Here is a 23,839-nt window from a genome sequence, read left to right on the forward strand (position 1 = left end):
TTCCCCTTGTGGTTCTTCATAGGCCCTTGTGTTGTATACAAGGTTATACAATGTAAAATGCAAAAAAAAAAAAAAAAAAAAACAGAAAACAACAAAAAAAAACTAAGGATAGAAGAAAGATCAAAGTAGCCTGCATTATTGGAACAGGATTGCTATAGTTTGGATATTTGACCCTCCAAACCTCAGGTTGAAATTTGATCCCAAAATTAGAGACGGGACCTGGTGGGAGGTGTTTGGGTCATGGCAACGGATCCTTCATGAATGGCTTGGTGCTGTCCTCATGGTAATGAGTGAGTTCTCCCTCTGTTACTTCCCATTTCCCATGAGAGCTGTTTGTTAAAAAGCCCAGCACCTCTCCACGCTGCTGCTTCGCTCTTTCACGTCTCGCTCTTGCCATGTGATCTCTGTACACATGGGCTTCCCTCTGCCTTCCCTCATGAGTGGAAGCAGCTTCAGACTCTCACCGGAAGCCAAGCAGATGCCAGTGCTATGCTTCCTGTGCAGTCTGCAGAACTATGCTCCAAATCAGCCTCTTTTCTTTATAAATTACCCAGCATCAGGCATTCCTTTACAGCAACACAAACGGACTAAGACAAGGAGTTTGCTATTTCAAAGCAAACCTTGCATGTAAGTATGCCAGATTACTTGGCTGGTATTACTAAACAGAGCTAACTTGAAGAAGTGGAGAGCATGGGATCCTTTAACTCTGATGCCTTCGTTGCTCTCCAAGCAGCGGCTTCCGGCATTCCACTGTGTCAAAGAGCATCCATCTTCCCATTCTAGCTGAATAAAGGACAGACCATCACACCTACCAGTCTCTTTTCTTCTTCCTTTGCTGCCTTTTTTTCTTTAATTTGCTCCTGTAAAACCTTGTAATTCACATAACTCTTCTTAGGAGGCTGTAATGAAAGAACAAGGTAACAAACCATCATATTTTATTCTGCAAAAATGTGCCAGTGTCCCTTGCCCTGACTTGCTCTTGGCTTTCCTTGCTCTTGCTTTTTTGGCATGTTGTCTGGTGATGAAAGGTAGCAGCAGCCCCTCACCTTAGCGCCCAACATAATGGCACGTTCCTGTTCCAGGATTCTCTCCTTTCCTTTTCCATAACCAGTGATCCCAAAGCGGTGCACTTCCAAACGAGCCTGCGGACACAAAGCACACTCAGACGCAAGTGCGTTCCAACAACTCCCAAGAAAAAAACATATTGCCAGAAGTAATGCATTTCAGATCCACTGCTCTGTAATAACAGCGCATAGGAATAATAACTCCACTGTTGTGTGGTCAAAGGAGCTCTATGGAGGCTCTCCTACCACATACCATCTCCCACAACATCTTTCTCCCATATTTTTCCTTGGAGACAGGGTCTTGCTCTGTTTCCCCCCACCGCCCCAGGATGGAGTACAGTTAAAAAGAGGCGTGATCATGTCTCACTGCAGCCTTGACCTCCTGGGCATGATTTCCCTAGTAGCTAGGACTATAGGCACACACCACCACACCCAGCTAATTCTTAAAAAGTTTTGTAGAGAACAGGTCTCACCATGTTGCCCAGACTGGCCTTGAACTTCTAGGCTCAAGTGATCCTCCCACCTCAGCCTCCCAAAGTGCTGGGATTACAGGTGTGAGCCACCGTGCCTGGCCCTCTCCCATGGTTTTTTTTTTTTTTTTTTTTTTTTTGAGATGAAGTCTCGCTCTGTAGCCCAGGCTGGAGTGCAGTGGCATGATCTCGGCTCACTGCAAGCTCCACCTCCCGGGTTCATGCCATTCTCCTGCCTCAGCCTCCTGAGTAGCTGGGACTACAGGCATCCGCCACGACGCCCGGCTAATTTTTTGTATATTTTAGTAGAGACGGGGTTTCACCATGTTAGCCAGGATTATCTCAATCTCCTGACCTCGTGATCTGCCCGCCTCGGCCTCCCAAAGTGCTAGGATTACAGGCGTGAGCCACTGTGCCCAGCCCTCTCCCATGTTTAATTTGAACAGCTGATACAAAGATTTATCTCTGCACAAAGTAATAACAGAGCCAGGATTCAACGCAGACCTCTGTAGTTAAGGGCTTTAAGATGCTCTCTAAAACAAGCCATTGTCCATAAAGGCAATAATTTCAACTGAAAAACACCTCTCCAAACACACACACTCACACTTAGAAACCATTTATTGCAGCAGCTTCAAACATAGATCCATAGTTTTAGAAGGAAGAGAAAACGTCAGCAATACCCACTCTTAGTTGTTAGATTACTTCTTCCCATCTTTTTTCTTACGTGCTTTTTAAAACATTACAACCACTGAATATACATATCCCCATACTTACCATTGCATCAGTGGCATTGTAGTCACAAAACCATCATGTATTAAATGAGTATATATAATACTCAATCAAGTGAGTGCAGACCGGGCGTGGTGGCTCACGCCTGTCATCCCAGCACTTTGGGAGGACGAGCCAGGTAGATCACTTGAGGTCAGGAGTTCAAGACCAGCTTGGCCAACATGGTGAAACCCCACCTCTATTAAAAATACAAAAATTAGCTGGGTGTGGTGGCACATGCCTGTAATCCCACCTACTCGGGAGGCTGAAGTGGGAGGATCACTTGAACCCAGGAGCCAGAGGCTGCAGTGAGCCAAGATCCTACCACTGCACTACAGCCTGGGTGACAGAGGGAGACTGTCTCAAAACAAAAAAGTGAATGCAGTATGATTTGCTTAACCATTTTCCCAACTTTTAGACATGTAAAATATTCATTTTTAGATATTATAAAACTGTTAATTTTGGCCAGGCGCAGTGGCTCATGCCTGTAATCCCAGCACTTTGGAAGGCCGAGGCAGGGGGATCACGTGAGGTCGACCTACATGGGGAAATCCCATCTCTACTAAAAATGCAAAAAATTAGCTGGGTGTGGTGGCAGGCACCTGTAATCCCAACTGCTCAGGAGGCTAAGGCAGAAGAATCACTTGAACCCAGGAGGTGCAGGTTGCAGTGAGCCAAGATGGCGCCATTGCACTCAAGCCTGAGCAACAAGAGTGAAACTCTATCTCAAAAACAAAAAACTGTTAGTTTTTATAATATCTAACATTTATACTACACAGTTTACATGTCATGTTATAAACTTACAATAAATTTAATACAAACATACATTTATAAACAAATATCATAAATAAAGTTAATTATAAATAATTTAACAATCTCAAAGTACATACCTTTTCTAGATTAAATTCTTGTATATCCACATCTCTCTCCAAAACACCAGATTCAGTCTGCTGAGAGAAAAAATTCTTATTTAGATTGTCTGTTACTATATCATTATAGTATCTATCACCAAAAGAGTAATGTTTTAAGGAACCTGAAAGTAACCCTCTCACACCCACTAGACTGGCTACTATCAAAAAACCAGAAAATAACAAGTGTTGGCAAGGATGTAGAGAAACTAGAACCCATGTCCTCTATTGGTGGGAATGTTTTACCACGTGGTATAGGCATTGGGGAAAACAATTATCATGGTTCCTCAAAAATTAAAAAATAGAATTATATGATCTGACAATTCCTCTTCTGGGCACATACCCAAAAGAACCTGGAGAGATATTTGTACACCTACATTCATAGCAGCATTACTCATAGTAAATGCAGACGCAACTCAAATGTCCACCAACAGACGAACAGATATTTTTGAACGTGGCATATACACATGCTGGAATATTCCACAGCCTGAAAAAAGAAGGAACTCCTAACCCATGCTACAACATGGATGAACCTTGAAGACATGATGCTAAGTGAAATAAGCCAGTCACAGAAGGGTATGTGCATGATTCCATTTTATGAAATATCCAGAGGAGTCAAATTCACACAGACAGAAGTTAGAATGGCTGCCACCAGGGGCCGGGGGGAGGGAATGGGGAGTTGGTGTTTAATGGGTATAGAACATCAGCATCAGTTTGGCAAGCTGAGAAGGTTTCTAAAGATGGATGGTAATGAGGGCAGCACAACACTGTGAATGAGCTTAACACTACTGAACTGCACGCTTAAAAATGGTTAAAATGGGTCGGGTGCGGTGGCTCATGCCTGTAATCCCAGCACTTTGGGAGGCTGAGGCAGGCGGATCACAAGGTCAGGAGATCGAGACCATCCTGGCTAACACAGTGAAACCCCGTCTCTACTAAAGATACAAAAAATTAGCCAGGCATGGTGTCAGGCATCTGTAGTCCCAGCTACTTGGCAGGCTGAGGCAGGAGAATGGCATGAACCTGGGAGGCGGAGCTTGCAGTGAGCCGAGATCGCCTCTGCACTCCAGCCTGGGCGACAGAGTGAGACATCGTCTCAGAAAGAAAAAAAAAAAAAAAGGTTAAAATGGTCAATTTTACATTCATGTATATTTCACCACAATTTAAAAATTGGAAAACAGAAAGAAACCTTGAAACTGGCCCAGATGGCTAAATGTCAAAAGTAATACAAGCATGTTGCTCAAAATCCTAATGAACAACTAACAGAAGAAAAATAAAGACAATACTTTTTAGGGTCTCAAAGCTTATAAAAGTAATGATGAGAAACTGAGAGAAAAAAGAAAAGCTGGTAAGAGAGCAATGCCTGAATCTCATATATCACATACAGAAAATTCTGCTTGCTGCTTGCTGGGAGGGTTTAGGAAAGGAAGCCTATGAGCAGGAATTTTAGAGGGTAAAATTTAGAGAGTGAAACTGCTATATTCAAGTAATTATTTCTTTCTTCCCTCCCATCTGGTCACTAGAGTAATGGGCTAAACAGTTCTTTTAGGAACATCAGATTCCTAGCATGGTGGAGATTTGGTTTATAATTCCTAATAGAAAATGATGCCGCTGCAAATGCCCCCAAAATACGTGACTCTTTGTAACAACCTATCCCCTGCCCTACCTGCCAAGAGGTGCCTATCACAACGGCACCATGTGCCATTGTCCACCAATGGTGGCAGTCCACCCTGCAACTACACAGTCCACGAGGCAGCCACAATGGAGTCCACTTGCTCTCTCCTTCTCCAAACAGGAGCTGTGCTTCCGCTTAGCCTGGTTCCTCATCCCCCACCCTAGCCTCCAACACCGTATTTAAGGTGTGTGGGTTTGGACAGTCAGTCACTGCATGTTTTCATAGACGATGGCTCCTGTCTCCCTATGAAATGACTCTTCAGATGATGAGGACCTCTGCACTTAATTCACAGGGGGGTTATTATGATAAAACAGGATAAAGTGTAGTAAGTGTGTGGCACAGGGTCCAAAAAACAGCAAGGCTTACCCAATGCTCTTATTCCTAACGGATCTACTGACTATACCGTCAGCAGCATCACAGGCATCCACTGTCACACTGGACACTGACTGGCTCGCCACAGGATTGGGGTGCTGATGGTAACAGAGGACGGGACAGCAGAGGACCACTGTCAGGGTCCAGGAGTATGGCCTAGCTCTGTGCTATTAATCACAACAGACATACTTTCCATTTACTTCATCTTCCTTCCTGGCTTAACATTTTCTCCAAACCTGTCTCCCACTTGGCTGACAGTGTCAAGTGCCTTAACTAAGACCACAGGCATAGCATGGAGGACTCTGTGTGAGCCACTCCCATTTTACCTACCCCGGAAAGAGTCTTCTTCCTATTCCATGACTGGAAAAAATTCCACATTTACTTTCAAGTTACGACATCTTTTCCACTGCCATGCACATCCAATCTATTTACTACGACCATATCTAAGCCCTAAAAAATCAAACAAAACCCTGTATACTGTTCCCAGATCTCCAAGATCCCCTAAGTTATTTACCACCTTTTCTAAACATTTAAGTAATTCCTCTTTCCTCCTACCTGCGTCACTGAAGTAATGACTAAATCAACTTTCTAAGTCGAACATTTCCATTTCTTTTTTCCTTTTTCTTTTTTTTTTTTTTTTTTTTGAGACGGGGTCTCACTCTGTCGCCAGGCTGGAGTGCAGTGGTGCGAGGCACGTCAAATTTCTAGCAATACTGGGGATGTCATAGATGTTTTTGGCTGATCTGTTACTAGAGATTAGCATGAGAATGGAACAATTTAAAGAGGATTTCAGCACAGTAATAAAATTCTTGGCCAACTGTATGATAGCTATGAGGCTGAAACCCCTGGGCCCTGGAGAGAGACTGGCCTACAAAAGAGAGGAGCAATATCAGGCCTCTCCTAGTCCCCGCTGTCCCCATCAGCAGCCACAGAGAACACCTAATCCCCTGCACCTTGGCCGTGGGGACACCAGGGCTGAGGGGCCGACTAGACCAAGGGGAGGAGAGAGCCCCTTGGTGGTAGCTCTGGCACAGACACAGATACCTCGGTGTCCTCATCCCTCTTTAAGCAGTTCACCAGAAACATCTTAGTTTTGTAGCTATTGATGGCTTTTTGAGAAAGGGTCTGAGGTCTAGATCTGTGCATGTATCAAACACAAACTTCTGGGGAAAAAAATTCTTGGCTCATTATTTCACAGACGCTGAGTCCCTATTAGCACCACCCACCACTACCTAATTTTTATTTTTATTCATAGCTTGAGAGTCACTTCAGCACATTATTCATAATACATGACCTGACTGAGAAACCATCAGCAGTCTCCTCGGTTTTCTTTCCCCCCATATTCTCTGCGGTAGGAGGCACTACTGCCCATAGGCAATACTGCGTCCTCCTCTACTTCCAGGCACACAGGCGACTCACGCTTCCCTGTCTACTTGATGCTAGGAATGCCCAGGGGGCTCTCCCTGGCCAAGAAACACGAGCAGAAGGGGTGTGTGCTTACTTCCACGTGAAACCCTTAAGAGCCCTTCATTAACTCCCCTTTCCTTCATTAAAGCAACTAACAACCCTCCAGATGGTGGCACCCCATCATCCTGGGTCCCTAGATGAGGATGGTGTGGCACAGGAGACCTGCCTCTGCAAATTCTGATGGCCATGTAACATGAGAAAAATTAACTTTTGTCTTTTAAACCACTGGGATGTAGGGATTATTTGTTATCAAATCACAGTCTAATCCATCCCAACTAATCTAGCCTTATTATCCCACACAAGGAGAGGGATATGTATGGAGATTTTGAGAACTTATATGTTGGGCAGGGAAGAAGGAGGAAAAGCTAGAAAAAGAACAATTTGGAAGAAAAGTGAGAGATGAAGGCAGGCAGACCACCAGACTCAGCAAACCTGTCTATGGGATGATTTAGGTATTTTCTCTTACGCGGCTGTGATTTTTTTTTTTTTTTTTTTTTTTTTTTTAAAGTCTATTAGTTGAAGAGCCCAACCAACCTGTCTCCAGTTAGAGAAAGAGTAGCTCGGTAAACAAATGCTCTTTTAAAAATGCAGGCAGTTAGCCGGGCGCGGTGGCTCAAGCCTGTAATCCCAGCACTTTGGGAGGCTGAGACGGGCGGATCACGAGGTCAGGAGATCGAGACCATCCTGGCTAACACGGTGAAACCCCGTCTCTACTAAAAAATACAAAAAACTAGCCGGGCCAGGTGGCGGGCGCCTGTGGTCCCAGCTACTCCGGAGGCTGAGGCAGGAGAATGGCGTAAACCCGGGAGGCGGGGCTTGCAGTGAGCTGAGATCCGGCCACTGCACTCCAGCCTGGGCGACAGAGCAAGACTCCGTCTCAAAAAAAAAAAAATGCAGGCAGCTGTATGAATATTAAGAAGTTTGTTCATACCTTGATGAGTCTAAATTACTTCAGCTAGATTATTTTCTTCCTAACACCCGTCTGACACTGCTCTACCCAGGAACAGGGAGTCTGGCGTAAAAGTAATAAGCGGCACTGGAGCATGGAGGATTTCCAGGTGGAGCACCGTGCAGTGGGCTACATCCATACTGTGGGGAAGTATGGGAGGTGCAAGAATTTGGGGAACGATCAAAGCTATCTGACTATAACTTGTGAGAAATGTCTCTATGTCTCGCTATGGCTCAGAGTCAGTGTACTTGTGTCACTCAAAGGACAAAGAGCAGAGCCTAACCTCACCTATGCTCTCTCTAGTATAGCAGTTAAGTACACAGTGTTGAAGCCAGAACGCGTGGGGTCTGAACCCGACCTTTGACACTTAGTTCAGTTCCATAATCCTTTATTTGGCATCCTTAGGGTCAGGTTCCAGCTTTAAAATTCAGAAGCCTTTACATTTTTAAAAGGCAAAACTGAACATACTGAATATTATAGACCACTTCCAGTAGGGTCCAAGACAGTAACCCATAATTAAACACATTAGTATTTCTGTGGCAATATCTATGAATATTCATACCAAATGAGATGAACAAAAAAAAAATTTTTTTTTTTTTTGAGACAGAATCTTGCTCTGTTGCCCAGGCTGTAGTGTAGTGGCACGATCTCGGCTCACTGCAACCTCCGACTACCGGATTCAAGCGATTCTCCTGCCACGGCCTCCCAAGTAGCTGGGACTACAGGCGCCCACCACCATGCCCAGTTAATTTTTGTATTTTTAGTAGAGACAGGGTTTCACCATATTGGCCAGGCTGGTCTTGAACTCCTGACCTTCTGATCCACCTGCCTCAGCCTCCCAAAGTGCTGGGATTACAGGCATGAGCCACCGTGCCCGGCCGAACAAAAATGATTTTTAAAAGATTTGTCAGATTTTTTTGCCAAATAAATTTGCACCAATCTTAAAAGAAAAAGGATCAATCAAATTGTGGTTTCCAGAGCTCTGGGTGTTCGGAATTGCAGATATGGGGCTGTGAGGTTAATGTTTAACTACAGGCAAGTAACTTAACCTCTTGGAAGTCTCAGGCTCCTCTGTGAAATGAAGACAGGTCCCAGGAATTGTGAGGATTGAGACCATAAATGAGTTAATGAATAAACACTCTCAGTACACCCCCAGTAAGTATTAGCAATTCGCTATATGCTCAGGGGCAGCCTCCGTGTACCTCAGTCTCAGGATGCAAAGGTCCCTTCTGATCTACGTAACACTATTCTATCATGAGTTTCTTATCTCTTTCTTATCTAAGGCCACAAAGGAGGCTAAGGTTCCTGAAACAGGGCCAGTGAATGATTCACGTTAAGACGGCCCAATGCTAGCTGTGGAGAAATGGCAGCGACACAGCCCTAAGGGCTGAGCAACACACAGGCGCGTTGAGCTACATCTGACACTTCCATTGCTTAAAGCGTAAGAATTTTCTTCCTTGCAGGCAGTCTTGCACCTATGAAAGAGTAGGTTTGCCCATTCATTTTTTTGAGATCATGAGTCCAGGCCATGCTGTTTGAACCTGGACCACTGCAACAAACCCCTAAATCAGTCTCCTCATGCCTCTTGCTATTGCTCCCTTACAATCCATTCACCATATAGGAGCTACAGTGATCTTTTCAAAATTTAAATCAGATCACCTCATGCCCTTGCATGAAATTCTTTGGTGGCTTCTCATGTACTTAAGACTAAAGTCCCAAGGCTCACTACTGCCTATGAGACCTGGCAAGAGCTGGTCTCAGCCTGTCTCTCTTGTATCAGCACCAACCATTCTCCCCTCTGTCCTAGTCCTGCTAGACTTCTTCCAGCTCCTTGAACATGCCAGGTCTCTTCACACCCCACAGTGTTAGCAAGGCTGTTTTCCCCTCCTTGGCTCGCTCTTCTCTGTCCCATTCACCAGCACCATTTAATACAGCATTAGCCTGAATGCTGCCTCCTGAGAGAACTCCCTGAGCACTATATCTAGACTAGGTTCTGCATGGTACTCCAGGAACCCATTTGTTTATAATTCTTCCTAATTATATTATATTGCTCAACTCCGAAGTAGACTGTATAGTATACTCCATAAAGGCAAAGCACTATTACCTTCTTCACTGCTCCATCTGCAAGGTCTGCAGACAGCAGGCACCCAGTGATTGCTGGAATAAATGGAGGAATGAATATGTGATCTCTTACTATTTCCAGTCAAATTACTTGTATAGTCACTACATTAAAAATGGGACATGGGCCGGACGCAGTGGCTCACGCCTGTAATCCCAGCACTTTGGGAGGTCGAGAAGGGCAGATCACGAGGTTGAGATAGAGACCATCCTGGCCAACATGGTGAAACCCATCTCTACTAAAAATACAAAAATTAGCTGGGCATGGTGGTGTGCATCTGTAGTCCCAGCTACTCAGGAGGCTGACGGAGAATCGCTTGAACACGGGAGGCAGAAGTTGTAGTGAGCTGAGATCGGGCCACTGCACTCCAGCCTTGTGACAGAGCAAGACTCCATCTCAAAAAAAAAAAAGGGACATGATGGCTGGGCACAGTGGCTCTCAAACCTGTAATCCCAGTGCTTTGGGAGGCCGAGGGAAAAGGACTTCTTGAGACCAGTGGTTCAAGACCAAGCCTGGGCAACAAAACAAGACCCAAACTCTACAAAAAATTTTAAAATGAGCCAGGCATAGTGGTGTGCCCTATAGTCTTAGCTACTTGGGAGGCTGAGGCAGGCGGATGGCTTGAGCCCAGGAATTGGAGGCTGCAGTGAGCTATGATCGCACCACTGCACTCCAGCAGAAGTGACAGAGTGACACCCTGTCTCTAAACATAAAAAATACATATATAAATAGTGGCCAAGTTCCCAGATAAACCCATGAAAACCTGCTTCAATGCACAATGCAGCTTAATCATAGAATTTATAGCACAAGTTCTGGAAAAATAAGGTCATTTCCTGGGTCTAGGCAGGGCTAGCTGGATTGTTGTCCAACGCACCATCCCCTTCTTCCTTTCTCAAGCATTCTCTAAAAATGACCAGCTGATGCTATGATTGGTCATGGAGGTTATCATTAACCATCATATATTTTTGCCACCCATGTCTGTTTAACTGCCCTGCAATGGCTTAGAAGTTTTTAGAGAACAAGGGCACAACTATACTTTCCCATGTTACATAAACTCAGCACAGATGGTGTACTCCAATTAGCACCAGCTGGCTGACTACTCTTTCACTTAGCATACCCAGAATATGCTGTAAGAACTAGCATTCTATTCACGTGTATTTATTTCCACACTGCAATGGCAACATTCTGAGGTCGTTTTACGGGTGTATGTGTTTTTAATGTGTCCACATTCTAGCTCCTTAACAAGACACACTCACATTTCAAAGGACGCATTTAAAAAAAAAAAAAAGAGGAAAGGGCACAGCAACAATGACAAATGAAAAATTTCATTAAGGTCAGGAAGTTCAAAATGTAGAGTGAGCTGAGGCTTCTGAGAAAAGCCAACTTGAATGCACAAGGGCTCGCTTGGAAAAGGAAGCAAGAGACAATTTGACAGACCGCCACGCATGCTCTGTTATTAAGCAACAGGGAAATGCAGACTCATTCAATCCCAACTCTTCTGTCCTTTCTATTAAAAAAAACTTTCCATTCCAGAAAGAACATGAGGGAACATAAGAGGAAACTGAAGTCTGAGACACTTGAAGAAACAAGAAAGGGTGCCTCAATGCTTTATGTTAAAGTCTTCAAATGCTGAATTATATTGCAAAGCAGTGCTCTCCAACATTTTTCACATCATGACACATACAGAAAATACCAGTATTTGTAGGATACACTGGGGTACTGGGATATGGCCAGCTTCGGGGCTCTGGTTGCCCCAAACACCAAGGAAATCCATTTCTTGACCCATCCGTAACAGTTACCAGAGCCTTAGTATTTGGAACATAAGAGTTAAGAAGCTTATCTAGAATCCTAAAATAAAGGTAGGTACAGTTACAGATTCACTAAAAATCTTTTTTTTTTTTTTTTTTTTTTTTTTTGAGACAGTCTCGCTCTGTCACCCAGGCTGGAGTGCAGTGACACAACCACAGCCCACTGCAGCCTCGACTTCCTGAGCTCAAGCAATCCTCTGGCCTCAGCCTCCCAAAGTGCTGGGATCACTGGTGTGAGCCACCACGCTCAGCAAGCAGAATGCACTAAGGATCTTTGAGGAAGAGATGCCAGTGAGCTTGACGTGAAGTGCTACCTGAATTTTAGAAAAGATTATACAGATAGTTTTTAAAACCATAAAGATGCGGCAAACACTGGACACTAACATACATTTACACATTCATAAAGAACAATGCAAGCCAAACTATCTTTGTCGTGGGTAGAATTGTGCCTCTAAAAACATATGGCCATGTCCTACTCCTCTTCAGAACCTGTGATTATGATCTTACTTGGAAAAGGATCTTTATAGCACAATTAAACATCTCAAGACGAGATCATCCCAGATTCAGGGTGGGCCCTAAAGCCAAGAGAAAGGCAGAGGGAACCATGAGACTCAGGGACACAGGGATGAAAGCCATATTAAGACGGAGGCAGAGATTATAGTTATGCAACACACCACAAGCCAAGGAAACTCTTAGAGCCACCTTCTGGTCAGAGGCAAAGCATTCTCCCCCAGAGCCCTCAGAGGGAGCATGGTCCTGCCAACAATTTGATTTTGGACTTCTGGACTACAGAACTATAAGAGAATACATTTCTGTTGGTTGAAGTCACCATGTTTGTGGTAATTTGTTAGAGTGGCCTTAGAAACTAATACATACAATCCTCACTTTTTTGTTGATAGACAAAGGTTTGCAGGACATGGGGGAGGTTACAGAAATGGAATAGCAATGAATTTGTCAAAGCCATTATGACATGCTTGTCAATAAATTAAAAACATCTGGGGCCGGGTACAATGGCTCACGCCTGTAGTCCCAGCACTTTGGGAGGCCAAGGCGGGTGGATCATGAGATCAGAAGATCAAGACCATCCTGGCTAACACAGTGAAACCCCATCTCTACTAAACATACAAAAAACTAGGCAGACGTGGTGGCGGGCGCCTGTAGTCCCAGCTACTCGGGAGGCTGAGGCAGAAGAATGGCGTGAACACAGGAGGCAGAGTTTGCAATGAGCCAAGATTACACCACTGTACTCTAGCCTGGATGACAGAGCGAGACTCCGTCTCAAAAAAAAAAAATTAAAAACATTTGGAGGAGAAACCACACCTCCCTTGAGGACTGAATTTTGGGTCAGATTTACAAGTTCAGTCTGAAAAGGATTACTGCTCAGAAAAATCAAATTGCTTTTCCACCAGCATTGCTTTTCCTCAAGAGCAAGAATTTCTATATATTTTGTTCACTGCTATATCTCAGTGCCTACAACTGTGGCTAGCACGTAACAGGAATGCCAGAAAGAGTTGCTGAAAGGGTTAACTCAGCAGGCCTGTGTTTATCAAACCCTGCACATTCTCAAGAAAGTCCTATTTTCACCACTGGCAGTTGGCTGGCTCCTGAAGATTGAGCAATTAGAATATTCTGCCTGATCAGAGTGTTTTTGCATACCTGAAGTCTTGAACCACTGCTGTACCAAGTTTTCCCAGACAGTTTATCCTAGCAATGTGATTGATGGCGAATACCTGCTTTTCACTGGAGGTTTAGAACTTGCATAACTAAGGTCAGTCTATAGGCCTACATGACTGATAAGGGCTATATGCTGTCTTGGGTCCTGTGAGTCCTTTTGGCAAATCTGCAGGCCTAAGGATAGTCAGGCATTCCTGCCACAGTCTAAAAAGCTACTCACCTAATACTACAATACCAGGGGTTTCACCACGTACATATAAGCTAACCAACTCATTACCTTTGTGCTCTTGTTATGATCTGGCGTCAATTTTCTTTTTTTATTTCTGCTGTGAAATTCTACCACTTCTACTTGTTCCCTATTGTTCTTTAGGGAAGAGGGATGAACTGCAGCAGCAAGGATCTCTGGTTCTGAAGAGGGACCTGTGGGGGTCCCAGCAGGAGCACAACGCCGCTCTTCTCTAAGTTCCTTGAAGAAGTTCGAAGCGCTCTTCCTCTGGCCTCTTACGGGAGAACCAGGTAGGGGAGATGGCTCTGCTGCCAAGGCCGCTGCAGCCTCCACATCTCTCTTCTTGTTTTCCCTTTTCTTTATGATCTTCTGTTCTGTTTCACCTTCCGTATCTCCTGTTTGTTCAAACACAGGAAGGAAAATAAATATTTTCAGTCTTAGCTACCATCAATATCAAGTCATATGAATGTACCTGTATATATGAACCTGTATATATTCCAGGGCTATATGCACCTAGAAGCACACACAAAGAAATAAACTATCTGTTTTCCTTCAAATAGAGTGTATCTGCAAAATGCAGAGAATCCAAAATGTGGTCATCTTTTCCTAGGTAACTATATTTACGTCTTCGACACTTATTAGTACAATCACTTTAGTCCCCACCTTGGTCCTTACTCAAAGTGTCATCACAGCAATAGTCCCCAGGGCTGGTAATCCCAATTGGCTTTATACTAAAAATATCAGGCACTGCAGCCACTGTTTCTTTTTAACACTCTCTGGGTTACAGGAACATGGAATAGTCTTCCTATTTTCTTTCACAGTTAGGAATTAAGATGAACCTAAGACAACTGGCTCAATTTGAATGCCTTTGTTTTCTATTAAATTCTCTTATTTACTCTATATTTCACTTGTTCAGACTCTAACCAGTCACCTGAAAGTTCTAACCAGAATCCTAGGCATCCTTACTCACATGCATTACAAATACTACAGAGCTCTCTAAATTACCAGCTGTTGATTTATGCTTGCTACTATTTGCTTAATCTTTTACACAATAAACATTTAAGAGCCAACTAAACTTTGGCATTAAGGATATAAAAATGAATAGACACATTCAATGCCTTCAGAGTTCCTACCATGATTTCCAGCCTGTGTTGACATAAATTATATTATTTTGCAGAATAATCTTTTCCTCGAGATTTTAAACTTCTCAAGGTCAGAGACTAAGTCTTCTCTGTCCTCCAGTATGTCCAAGGGCACAGAAATACTGGTGAATACAACAAGCGTGGGGTCTGGGGCTAGAATCAGAATCCAGGCTCTGCAAAAATTACCAGTTAGACAACCTGTATCAGGTTTCATGAACCTCTAGTACTTGTTCTCACATTTGCAATCATGGGATTTATGACAGTGTCTATTTCATGAAGTTAAAAATTAAATTAGCAAATACATGAAAAGCATGTGGTATATGGCAAGTTCTCAATACTTTTAATTAGTATTCCTACTGTTTAGGTGAGCTTAAAATTTTGAGCAGTCGTACCAAAATAAAAATAGCTTTTAAAATATCACGCTGTAAATTTAAGAAATGTGTGTTGTCCTGAAATCTAATGATTTTCCTTAGTGCATGTGCAAAGGGTGTCACCTTCTTCCGGGCAAGCTCTTCAGAGTATGAGGCACTGTGTTCCTACTGACACGCCATGCGACTTTAATGGGCTCTTTTATTTTCCTTTTCCCCCATCAAGATAAAGAATGGAGAGTAAAAGGTTGGCGCACTTGTTTAAAAAAAAAAAAAAAAAGGCCGGGCGCGGTGGCTCACGACTGTGAGCACTTTGGTCGGTGGAGATGGGCGGATCATAAGGTCAGGAGATCGAGACCATCCTGGCTAACACGGCGGAAACCCTATCTCTACTGAAAATACAAAAAATTAGCCGGGCGTGGTGGTGCGCGCCTGTAGTCCCAGTTACTCGGAGGCTGAGGCAGGAGAATGGCGTAAACTCGGGAGGCGGAGCTTGCAGTGAGCCGAGATCGCGCCACTGCACTCCAGCCTGGGCGACAGAGCGAGACTCCGTCTCAAAAAAAAAAAAAAAAAAAAAAAAAAGTTGGAAAAGGACAACTCGCCAAGGGCTATGTCTCTGGCGAGGGACACACAAGGATGAAGCTGGTGAATTATCCAACAGGCCCGAGGCCCCAGGGCGAAATGACACTATCGCACCAAGGTCAGGCAGGTCTTGGGGGTGGCATGGGGAAAGGGGACTTCCCAGAGCTCAAGAAAACGTGGAAAAGTGGGCTACTTCGAGAGTCCAAGGTCCTGTGCGCACTGCCCGCGTTAAATCGGAAAGCCTTGGTGGTTCCTACAAGAAAGTACGACGGTCCCCACACTTGGGGACGAGTTGGAAGGTCTGATGAATAACTCGACAGAGCCCGGTCAAGGGGTGACTTCCGATGGAGAAATGTGTTCTGCATCCGCTACTGGAACCAGGTGGGACGAAGTTACGGGTGCTTGACATGCAAGAACCTTTAGCCTCAAAGCAGAGGCCAATCCAGCACAGGCCGCACAGGAGAACCACGTTCCTCAGATCTGCTCTCCACGTGGGCTCCTGGGACCCCGCACTCACCGAAGTCGTAAAGGTTCTGGAGCAGAGCGTCAAGAAGTGTCGGAGAACTGGGAAGTGTGGAGGACCCCGGGCCTTGCTCCTGCGACATTGTGGGATCAACCGAGGAATCAAACCTCATTCTGCCGCGCGGCGTCCCCGCTTCCGGGTTCCGCGACTGCGCGCATGCGCCATAGGGCCCTGCGCGGCTTCCGTCCTGGCTGAGATGGCGGCGCCCGGGGTCCTGTGGTGCGGCTGCAGAGGGTGCCGCCGCCCTAGGCGAAGTAGGGCCGTCCTGCGCGAAAGAACCGCCCCCAGCAGCAGCACCACCACTGCTTAGCAAAGAATCCCAGACCCCGCCCGGGACGGCAGCCGCACCATGGAGTCTCCCAGTTCATCTAACTCTTATTTCTCCGTTGGTCCAACCAGTCCCAGCGCTGTCGTGCTCCTCTACTCGGTAGGCGCCCAGGGAAAAGAGGCCCAGAGCGGAGCTGCGCGAGATAGTACCCCTTTCTCCCACTCCCTATTCCTCCGGCCCAAGACCCTTGCCCAAAAGAGCTGGCCCCCTAGGCTCCCGAGGAGGGGTTAGTTGGTTGGGTTGGTTTCCAGGACAACAGTGTATCGTTGTGTGTCTGTGTGTGCATGCTTTTGGAAGTTTCTACCGATTATGGTTCCTTTGGTTCCTTTCCACTTGTTCCTTCTCTTTCTTTCTATCAGGCCCTGGGCCTTCAGAAAGCTCCTGGACACGGGAATGAGGGATGAGAATTGGAGTCTCCCCATCTCTAGCGAGGGCGTGTCCAGCTACCTTTTGGGCAAACCTGAGAAACCTGCGGGTCTGACCCGCCCTGAGATAGCCTGTGGCTCCGCACCCCGTTCTTTGCTGCTGTTATATTCCTGGGAGTAAAGCACTTGGCTTGTATGTGGGGATAGAGTTTTAAACACTTTAATGTAGGAAAATTTAGAACTTCTAGACATTTTTATTGCCTGTTTTTGTCTTCCAGTCATTATTGTACCTTTTTCACAAATCATTTTGGAGGACCGCCAGCGCCACCCAGCTTCTCTCCCGCTTGCCTTTTTTTCCCCCAACCCCCTCTTCCTCTCTTGGTTTTAACCGGTCTTTTTTGCTGGCAGATGTTGGTCACCCACGATTTTCATGAAGAAATTATGAGATGGAAGTTTTATAGCCTTTTTTATAGCCTTCAGGATTGCACAGTCCTGGGGCAACTGATTTGGTTTTTGTTTGTTTTTTGTTGTTTTTAACCACTAAATTGGTCTTTAGCTACTTTAGGAGGAAATAAAATAATTCATTTTAAAAGCATATTAGCATGTCCTGGTGATTAGTGTCCGGTTTGGGCTTAAATGTAGTGTTCATTTGTGCAGAAAGGTCAAAACAGGGTTAACACGACAGAGCAAGATAAACATCCCAGTTTCGAAAGAGAATATGGCTTCCTTCAAATTGAGACACCAATATTCTTTGGAACATGGAGAAACTTCTGTTCCCTCCTTATCAAGACCTTTCGGTTTCTGATAGCTAATTGCCTGTAAGGCTTATTATTTAAATCTCTCTCTACATTGATCTTCCCCACAGTTCTGTGGTGGATATCAACTTTGTTTTCTGACTGCTACTCCAGAGCAGGCATGAAGAGAAGAGGGTTGCTATGCAGATCCAGCTTTTAACATGTAGCTTTTTAAGCTCTCAACTGGTTTGTGAATTGGCTGGAATTTTCATTTTGTACGTTAAAGGAAGGAGTTGGTTTTTTTTTTTTTTTTTTTTTTACTTCCCCCTTCACCAACGATTCTTTAATAAGACTTGAGTCCACTTTTTCATGTGAAAAACTATGGCAGTTGGATCTGAGCATTCTGTAGTTCTGATGCTGGACAGCAACCCTCTAGTTCTCGCTACTGTTTTGTGACTGGATAACCTTTACTTCCATGGTAACCTTACTTTCTCTTAGTACTTCAGGCTGTTTTTATTTCCCCAGCTACACTGTTATTGTGTAATACTCTGATCTAAAAGTAGCATTTTAGAAACATATAAGATACTGCTGATTGCAGCAAACATTAGGAATATATACAGTATCCTACTCATTATTCTCAGTTTCTGAGATATAGAAGTTACAGATCCAGGCTCTGCCTTTAAGGGCACAAGAAGTCATAAAAGTAAACAAGTAATTACAGTTAAGTAGGATAAGGGCAATGATTGCAGCATGCATAGCGTGTTGTGGGAGTGACAAGAAGGGGCACCTGACCAGTTTGGGTACTTGGAGAAGGTTTCTAAGAAAAGGTGACATCTGAGCTGATCTTCCTTTTTTTTTTTTTTTTTTTTTTTTTTTTTTTTTTTTTTGAGACACTCTTGCTCTGTTGCCAGGCTGGAGAACAGTGGCTTGATCCTGGTTCACTGCAACCTTCGTCTCCAGGGCTCAAGCAATTCTCCTGCCTTAACCTCCCGAGTAGCTGGGATTTTAGGCACATGCCATCACGCCCTGCTAATGTTTGTATTTTTAGTAAAGACAAGGACCCACTGTGTCGGCCAGGCTGGGCTCGAACTCCTGACCTCCAAGTGATCTACTTACTTCCCAAAGTGCTGGAATTACAGGCATGAGCCACTGTGCCTGGCCTGAGCTGAGTTTTTGAGCTGTGAATGGCAGATGAGGGAGAGGAAAACTGTCCTAGACATTGATGTAAGAAAACTATTCCCTTGCATATTTGGGGTTAGAATTAGTTAGTTAGGTTTGGGTGGAAGAAAGGAGACGTGAGAAACAAAGTAAGGAAGTAGGCAGATGATATTTCCTAAAGAAATTTTATGTGTCGTGTTTACATATCCTTAGGGATAAAATCATAACTTTATGGGTGATCTTAATCTTATGTATGTGTGTGTGTGTGTGCGTGTGTGTGTATACACATATATGTATACGTAAAAATAAATATGTGGGTTTTTTTTTTTTTTTTTTTTGAGATGGTGTCTCACTCTGTCACCCAGGCTGGAGTGTAATGGCACGATCTTGGCTCACTGCAGCCTTCACCTCCAGGGTTCAAGAGATTCTCCTGCCTCAGCATCCCAAGTAGCTGGGATTACAGCTGCCTGCCACCACACCCGGCTAATTTTTGTATTTTTAGTAAAGAAGGGGTTTCACCATGTTGGCCAGGCTGGTCTCGCACTCATGGCCTCAAGTGATCCACCTGCCTTGGCCTCCCAAAGTACATTTATATTTTTGAAAGTCTGAGAAGACTACTAGGTTTCTGGTGTGATTATCTGTATAGGTAACCTGTCTTGCCTGAGTAGAGATTGTAGGAAGAGAATCAGGTTGGGGAGGGAATCTGATGCATAAAAGTGGTGATCAGTTAGAATGCTATTGCAGTAATCCAGAAAAGTAATGAAATCTGAAGTAAGGCAGTAACAGTGAGCCCGGGAAGAAGGGAAACTGATGAATTTGTGTGATATTTATGACAGTAAATCATCAGCCTTTGGAACCATTTGAATGTGGTGGCTAAGGAAGAGAGCATAATCTGAAGTTCACTGTTGGGTTTCTACGATTTGGCAACTGGGCAGATGATGAGGCCTTTCATTGATAGGAAATATGGGGAGAGGAGCAGGTTTAGTCAGGGTAATAGAATTCAGTTTGGGGTGTGTTCAGTTTGTGATGTAAGAGAGAAATATAATGATTTTTAACTTGTGGATTATCATGTTATGGGCCAGATACATTCCATGGTATTTGGGAGAGATCCAAGTAGAGTTAGAAATACGGTGCCAGAGCAAGAGAGGGGGTCTGGCCTAATTGTATAGATTTTTCAGCAAATAGGTTGTATCTGTAGCCATCGGTGAGCCTGAAATCATTCAGCGAGACCCTAGAATGAAAAGAAGACCGAGGGTGGGTAACCACTGGTGTGCCATAATCCAGATGATGACTTCCTGTTCAAGTCCAAGTGAAAGATCCAGATGCCTTACAGTATCCCACAAGACTGTACATGATCTCTTAACTGCTATTACTCTGACTTTACTAATCTTCATGTTCACCTGTGCTTTAGCCACCCTGGCCTTCTGTTTCTCAGTCAGTAAGCATGTTCTTCCCTCAGAATGCTCATAGTCCCTTCTGTGTGGCATGCTATGTTTTCTCAGAATTTTTATTGCTGGCTGGGCCGGGCATGGTGGCTCACGCCTATAATCCCAGCACTTTGGGAGGCCGAAGTGGGTGGATCACCTGAGGTCGGGAGTTTGTGACCAGCCTGACCAACATGGAGAAACCCCATCTCTACTAAAAACACAAAATTAGCTGGGCATGGTGGTGCATGCCTATAATCCCAGCTACTCAGGAGGCTGAGGCAGGAGAATTGCTTGAACCCGGGAGGCAGAGGTTGCGATGAGCTGAGATCGTGCCATTGCACTCCAGCCTGGGCAACAAGAGTGAAACTCCATCTCAAAAAAAATAAATTAAGTATTATACAAATTTATAATTAAATAAATCCTGTTTTTAAAAAAGGTAATAAATACTGAAAACTTAGCATTTTCTCATTATTATACTGTTACTTGTGCTCTTGAGATTATTTGTCTATCATGCTGGAACGTGGAGATCCTATATAACTGTGTGCTACTGCTCATTTCTCCTCAGTTTTGCATTTGCTGGGGTCAGATTCGTAGCTTTAAATCTGCCCTGGTGGGAGCATATATCTCACAAAAATTGACGAATGCTATAACTCAGAGCTCTCCCATATCAAGTGTTAAATGGTTAAACATTGACCAACATACTACTGGTGGTATCACTAAATGAATTTACCTTGTTTATTTGTTGTCTGTCTTTCCATAAGGACATGTAGGCTCTCAGTGCAGTCCCTGCTTTCCTTGTTCATGCTGTATTCACAGCCTATAAAACAGTGCCTGGTACACTGTGAGCTCTCAGTCACTATCTGTTGAATGAATGGATCCTCCAGAGCAGTTAAAAGGGAGGTACACGAAAGGCCTATTTCACTAGCAATAGGGAGAGGTCTGCTCTATTCTAAGTAAGATGGGGAAGAGATAGTTCCCCTAAGGCTTACTTGGGTTCTTCTTTGTGTTATGTTCCTGAGTGAGTAGCCATGTAAATTTACTTAGTGATAGTAAAAAATTCTCAAGCATAGTATAGGGAAGGCCAATTAATGAGCAGGAACACTCAACCCTAGCTGCACATAGGAATCACTTGGAGTATTTTAAAAAAAGAATTCTGACAGCTAAGCAGCACTCACAGACCAAATTAATCAAAAATCTCTAGAGGTGGAACCTGGATATCAGTATTTATTTTGAAGTGCCCCCAGGTTATTTTAATGTGCAGCCTGAGTTAAAAACCACTGGATTTGGCCGGGCGCGGTGGCTCACACCTGTAATCCCAGCACTTTGGGAGGCCGAGGCAGGTGGATCACAAGGTCCAGGAGATCAAGACCATCCTGGCTAACACGGTGAAACCCCGTCTCTACTAAAAAATGCAAAAAATTAGCCAGGCATAGTGGCGGGTGCCTGTAGTCCCAGCCGCTCGGGAGGCTGAGGCAGGAGAATGGTGTGAAACTGGGAGGCGGAGCTTGTAATGAGCCAAGATTGTGCCACTGCACTCCAGCCTGGGCAACAGAGCAAGACTCCGTCTCAAAAAAAAAAAAAAAAACCAGAAAAAAACACTGGATTCGACATTGGGTAAGAGCCCAGAATGGGGAGAGAGTTGAGCCTTATCCTGTGAATACCGAGGAGCCATCATTGACAGGGTTCAAAAAGTGAGTTCATTCTGTAATTTATTTTTTCATTCTACAGTGACATGATTTCCTACTAGAAACTGGGAGTACAGAAATGTATAAGACACCTTATCTACCAGATAAGAAGTTCACAGTCTTGTAAGGGAGGCACCAAATACAAGTATAATGAAGTGTTTTAGAGACCATCTTGAAAATCCAATTATTGAGGGCTCAGTAAAGACTGAAAGGAAAGGATGACCTATTCAATCTAGGTAAAGGGGAGAAGCAGAATATGGGACACAGAAGAGGTAACAAAAGCTCTGGTTTATGGCTAAATATTTCCCAGGTGAACAGTGTGGAAGGAGCATTTGTAAATGCCCCTCTCAATAACTGGTACCACCGTCCACCTTGTTCTTCATGAAAAAGACTCTCTCTCTCTTGATCACCACTATATCCTCAGCACATACTACGGTGTCAAGCACATAGGCATTCAAATATTTGAGAATGAATCCCATTCTGTAGAGGGAGGAACTTGAACAAAGATCTGAGAACACAGTTTGTTTAGGGAACTGCAGGTCATGACATAGCTGGACTGTTGGATTAAGAGGAATGGTCATGAGGCAGGAGGTGGGGGTCATGAAGAGCCTGGGGTCATATGCTAAGACAGGCGGACTTGATGTAAATCCACCTTGCAAGTAACAGAACCATGGAAGGATTGTAGATGATCATATTTGGCAAGCTTTTTCAAAGTATACATGCCTGCTAGTTTCCCTTAGGGTTTTTTATCCTGAAGACTCCCTCGCTTCCATACATGTCTATGTTTATGTACAGTTGACCTTTGAACAACATGGGAGTTAGGAGCACCAAACCTCTGCACAGTTGAAAATCCACAAATAACTTTTGACTCTCCAAAAATTTCATTAGTAATAACCTACTGTTGACTTAGCTGATAACATAAGCAATTCATTAATGTTTATTTTATATGTTATATGTATTATGTACTGTATTCTTAATAAAGTATGCTAGAGAAAAGAAAATGTTACTAAGAAAATCGTAAGGAAGAGAAAATATATTTACTGTTCATCAAGTGGGAGTGGATCGTCATTAATCCACTTCATCCTCGTCACTTCACATTGAGTACGCTGACGAGGAGGAGGTGGAGGAAGAGGAGGGGTTGGATTTGCCCTCTCAGGAGTGGCAGAAGCAGAAAATCCTCATACAGGCCAGGCATGGTGGTTCACGCCTGTAATCCAGTGCTTTGGGAGGCCGAGGTGGGAAGATAATTTGAGCTCAGGAGTTTGAGAGCAGCTTGGGCAACATAGCAAGACCTGCATCTCTATTGAAAAAAAATTTTAATTTAAAAATCCTCGTGTAAGTGGACCTGTGCAGTTCAAATGTGTGTTAAGGGTCAACTATATATACATATATACACAAACACAGAGTCATATGATGCATAACAATGTTTTACTCAATATATGATGGTGGTCCCATAAGATTATAATATTGTATTTTTACTGTATCTTTTTTTGTGTTTCTTTGTGTAAATATGTACCATTGTGTTACAGTTGCTTATAGCATTCAATACAGTAACATGCTGTACAGTTTGTAACCTAGGAGCAATAGGCTAACCACTATACCATCTAGCCTAGGTATGTAGTAGGCTATACCGTCTGAGTTTGTGTAAACACACTCTATGATGTTTGCACAGTGATGAAATTGCCTACCAATGCATTTCTCAGAGTGTCTTTCTGCTGTTAAGCAGTGCATGACTGTATGTGTGTATGTATGTATCCCCAGCTCATTCTGATCCTTTTCTCCTTCCACTCCCAGGACCACTAAATGGGAAGTTCTTGTTTTTAAGCCCTAAAATGATATAATGGTAGTTGGCTGCAGTCTATAGAGCTCAAACTGATACAACTATATATTTATTAATAAGAAATGTGGGATTTGAGAAAGTTTTCCAGCCTTATAAGCAAGAGTATTTAATATATTACAAGGATTGCAACTTTACATGAGAACTTCAACAGTGAAAAGACCTTTCCTTCATATAGTCTCTCTATATA

The 23,839-nt window shown here is 43.9% G+C and overlaps 2 protein-coding genes across 3 annotated transcripts in view; one reads left to right on the forward strand and one right to left on the reverse strand.

The window, feature by feature from the left end:
• C1H1orf131 (chromosome 1 C1orf131 homolog) overlaps positions 1 to 23,839 on the reverse strand; it is an 846,319-nt gene that overhangs the window by 2,184 nt on the left and 820,296 nt on the right. The window contains exons 2-6 of the mRNA XM_050770240.1: positions 16,110 to 16,252; positions 13,552 to 13,895; positions 3,193 to 3,249; positions 1,047 to 1,142; positions 813 to 899 (exon numbers count right to left, since the gene is read on the reverse strand). Of these exons, the coding sequence (XP_050626197.1) occupies positions 813 to 899; positions 1,047 to 1,142; positions 3,193 to 3,249; positions 13,552 to 13,895; positions 16,110 to 16,227 (702 nt within the window). The 5' untranslated portion in view covers positions 16,228 to 16,252. The remainder of the gene's footprint in view (positions 1 to 812; positions 900 to 1,046; positions 1,143 to 3,192; positions 3,250 to 13,551; positions 13,896 to 16,109; positions 16,253 to 23,839) is intronic.
• The window catches only part of GNPAT (glyceronephosphate O-acyltransferase), a 35,199-nt gene continuing 27,623 nt past the window's right edge, over positions 16,264 to 23,839 (forward strand). The window contains exon 1 of one of the 2 annotated variants that reach the window (XM_050769909.1): positions 16,264 to 16,542. In XM_050769909.1, coding sequence (XP_050625866.1) covers positions 16,465 to 16,542 — 78 coding nt within the window. In that variant the 5' untranslated portion in view covers positions 16,264 to 16,464. The remainder of the gene's footprint in view (positions 16,543 to 23,839) is intronic. The other variant, XM_050769911.1, reaches the window with a different exon arrangement.

This window comes from Macaca thibetana, chromosome 1, assembly GCF_024542745.1.
Source record: "Macaca thibetana thibetana isolate TM-01 chromosome 1, ASM2454274v1, whole genome shotgun sequence".
Lineage (NCBI taxonomy): Eukaryota > Metazoa > Chordata > Mammalia > Primates > Cercopithecidae > Macaca > Macaca thibetana.